This window comes from Poecilia formosa, unplaced genomic scaffold, assembly GCF_000485575.1.
Source record: "Poecilia formosa unplaced genomic scaffold, Poecilia_formosa-5.1.2 Scaffold682, whole genome shotgun sequence".
Lineage (NCBI taxonomy): Eukaryota > Metazoa > Chordata > Actinopteri > Cyprinodontiformes > Poeciliidae > Poecilia > Poecilia formosa.
Window position 1 is genome coordinate 159598 of NW_006800621.1, and position 3347 is coordinate 162944.

A 3347-nucleotide genomic window follows, 5' to 3' on the forward strand; every position below is an offset into this window, starting at 1 on the left:
CTGGTATTGTTCAGGGGACCGGACCAAATGAGGAGGCGGGCCAGATCCAGCCCGCGGGCCGTAGTTTGGGGACCCCTGCTCTATCTCTTTTATCCGCTTACATGCACACTGCTGCTCAATTACATAACCATAACATGTAAGACTGGCGATATTCACACATAAACAAAAGCTGGTTAAGCAGACCAACACTCCTTCGAGAGGGAGCAGAATGAGGAGAAGATAAAAACAGAAATCGCTACAATCTTTACTTCACTCCGTGTTGCCCTAAGGTGAGCTGATTGGAGCCCAGCGCTGGACGCTGAATGTCACTCTGTATTTGTTCTCAGGGCCAGCCCAAGGCATAAGCAAACTAAGCAGCCGCTTAGGTCCCCAGGGCCACTAAGGTGCCCCCCTCAGTGGAACTGATTTTGTTTGTTTGTTTTTTTGTAATAATTTCTATGTCATTATAATGTCAAAAACACACAATTTCATTATGAAGTGATTTGTTTTTACAATAATATATATTTGATGTATGTAGAAATTATTATTTTATTGATAAAAGAAAAAATTGCTCTTGGGGCCCCTGGTGGCCACGGTAGGTACCGCACACTTTGCCTATAATGAGCTGCCGTGCAATGTGTAGTGAGCATCCAAACGTCCAAAGCTCCGGTTAGAAGTTAAGTAAGCAAAACAGTGTCTCAAAAAAAGACTTATCCTTCAGGGAGGGAGAAAAGAAAAAGGAAGAATAGAAAAAAGCCAAGATAAAGGTTTGTTTTAATATGCCATGGTAATGTAATGTAAAAGATTTGTAAAGCTGCTAGCTTGATAGCGACCTGGAACGGTCCAGTTTAACAGCCAAATATTTATGCTGGGGTCTTTGTGTTTGTATGAAACTGAGTTTAAACTTTTAATGAGTCGATTCTCATGGTAGGCTCTGTATTTTCTGAGGTATTTTTGGCTTCAAAACGCCATCTTTGATAACGTTTGATAACAATAATTAAAACTTCTCAATGTTTGACATTGCCTAGCAAAATGTTTTTACGTCAGCTGCTGCATTGATGAACTGCTCTATGCTGTATGTAGAATCATTTTGTGACTAAAACAAACATTATTTTTACATCAACTTCTAAGTTATGTGAAACTTCTGATAAAATCATTTGAAGGCTCAGAATCAGTCCAGTACCGGTCCACATTCTCAGGGGAGAAAGACTCACCTGGTTTCAATTACATTTTTCGCTATTGGAGTAACGCTTAAGAATAAATTTCTAGGCTGCACCGATTGCAGTTTTCTGGCCGATCCCTGGTTACCGACATTTTAAGAGCCTGACCTGCTGATTTTGATTTTGGCTGATATGAAATTTTTATGTCTGAAATGTCACTAAATATAGCAATAAAGTCAGGTGAGTTAAGAGTGTGGTGAATATTGTTAACTGCAAATGTTCAGACCTGACCTGGTTGGTCTGTCAGTCAAACCTCTCACTGCAGAGCAGAAGAGGACAGAAACTGATTTTTCAACCTTTGCTGACGAAGATAAGACTAGGGGATAAGATCAGCTTCACATGTAAGTATCGGCCAATCACGATCCCCCAAAATTAAGGAAATCGACGCCCAGAAATCAACTGGTCGATAAATCAGTTGGCCAATAAATGTATCCTATATTATGCACATATATAATGTGAACAACACTGCCAGAGATGCAATCAGTTCATAGCAGGTATGTGAATGATCTAATGATCGGACTGCTGATTGCAGACAGTCCACATTGTTAGTAGAAATAGAGGGCCCCAAAACCAAATTTCGCTTAGGAGGCTTGGGCTGGCCCTGTCTGTTCTATTCATATGACTTTAACATTTGATTATTTTCAACATTAAAACCTGGTTTATACTTAACCAAATATCATTTCTCAAGATGATGACACTGAGGGGTTTTGGTTGGGTCTCAGAACTGGTAAACGGACCTGGATGCTGCACAGAAAGGAAAATGTGTGCACTACAACAATATTACATTTACCTGTATTTGGCCGCTGGCAGGTGTCAATTTTCACCTCTGGTAGAGCAGCTGATGGTGTGTTGTTGGGGTGTGTGTATGTTGAAGCCTTTCAGAGTGTCGCTGCACCCTTCGCCTCCCTCTAGTCCCTAGAAGCGACCAGAGCAGGTCCAGTGTGTGTGAGGAGGGGGATGAGCTGCTGATGTATGTCTCTTCCTGTGTGCAGGCTCTGCGGGTTATGGCTAAGATCATGAGGGAGTGTTGGTACGCCAACGGTGCTGCCCGGCTCACCGCGCTCCGGATCAAGAAGACGCTGTCTCAGCTCAGCCAGCAGGAGGGAATCAAGATGTAGACCCAGCTCCCAAACACACACACTCACACACACATCTCTGACTGGGATCTATACCATTAGCATTACACCATCTGTGTCCTGACGAGACCTCAGCCTGTCCTGTAGGGAAGCTGAGGACATTTTGTATCTCACTCACGCCTGAGGAGGCTGGTGTCCTACTGGACAGCTGGACTGATGTCTGGTGGAGAAATCTGATGGAGGAGGTCTGTGCCTGGGGGGATGGTAGAGATGTGTAAGGAAGCCTCCTATCATTGACGTTTCATTAGAGCATCCTCTTCAATCATCACCATAAATCTTTCTGTAAACAATCCAAACCTTTCCCCTCAGTAGGGCTGCAGCTCTGGAGATGTTAGGGAAAGAAATTGTGATTTTCTAAGTAGTATTGAATGCGCTTTTTATTGGGAGACTGACCTTGTGTCATATCGTTGCTATAGCAACTCCCAGGAAGCCTAGAGTGTCATCAGCTTGTAAGGGATGTGACGGCTGCTCCACAGACTACTGTGTGTGGCCACTGAGATGTGTTACAGGACAGGAAATGTCGCATTTTACTCAATGAGCCAGTCAGCACCAGTGTCCAAACTAGTGCCGACTGTTTGGATTGGGTCATGACTGGGTGATCATCTGGAGAAACAGGAGCATCATGGCATCCCATGCATCATTGGAAGAATGGAAGGAACAGTAGCTGTTTGGGTCAGCCTGGTTACACATGTTCCAGTCAAAGAGCCAGACATTGAAAATACCCAATCAACTCTGGTCAATAGATTAGATTGTTTTATTTATTGCAGATAAATAAAACAGATACTATGCAATACATAGTAGTTGCATTTTGTCTTAATAAATAGTAATAATAAATAATAAATAGTATTGCATTTTGTCTTAAAGTAGTATAATACTATTATTATACTACTAATAATAGTTTATTAGTAGTAATATACTATTAGTAATATACTAATAGTATACTACTATATATATGCTATATATAGTAGTATATATATATGCTACTATAAATAGTAGTATACTATTATTAGTA

At 41.5% G+C, this 3347-nt stretch overlaps 1 protein-coding gene across 1 annotated transcript in view; it reads left to right on the forward strand.

Annotated features, from left to right (window-relative positions):
• The window catches only part of tgfbr1b (transforming growth factor, beta receptor 1 b), a 65250-nt gene extending 62124 nt beyond the window's left edge, over positions 1 to 3126 (forward strand). Inside the window, exon 9 of the mRNA XM_007542342.2 lies at positions 2192 to 3126. Within this exon, the coding sequence (XP_007542404.1) occupies positions 2192 to 2317 (126 nt within the window). The 3' untranslated portion in view covers positions 2318 to 3126. The remainder of the gene's footprint in view (positions 1 to 2191) is intronic.
• The last annotated feature ends 221 nt before the right edge of the window (positions 3127 to 3347 follow it).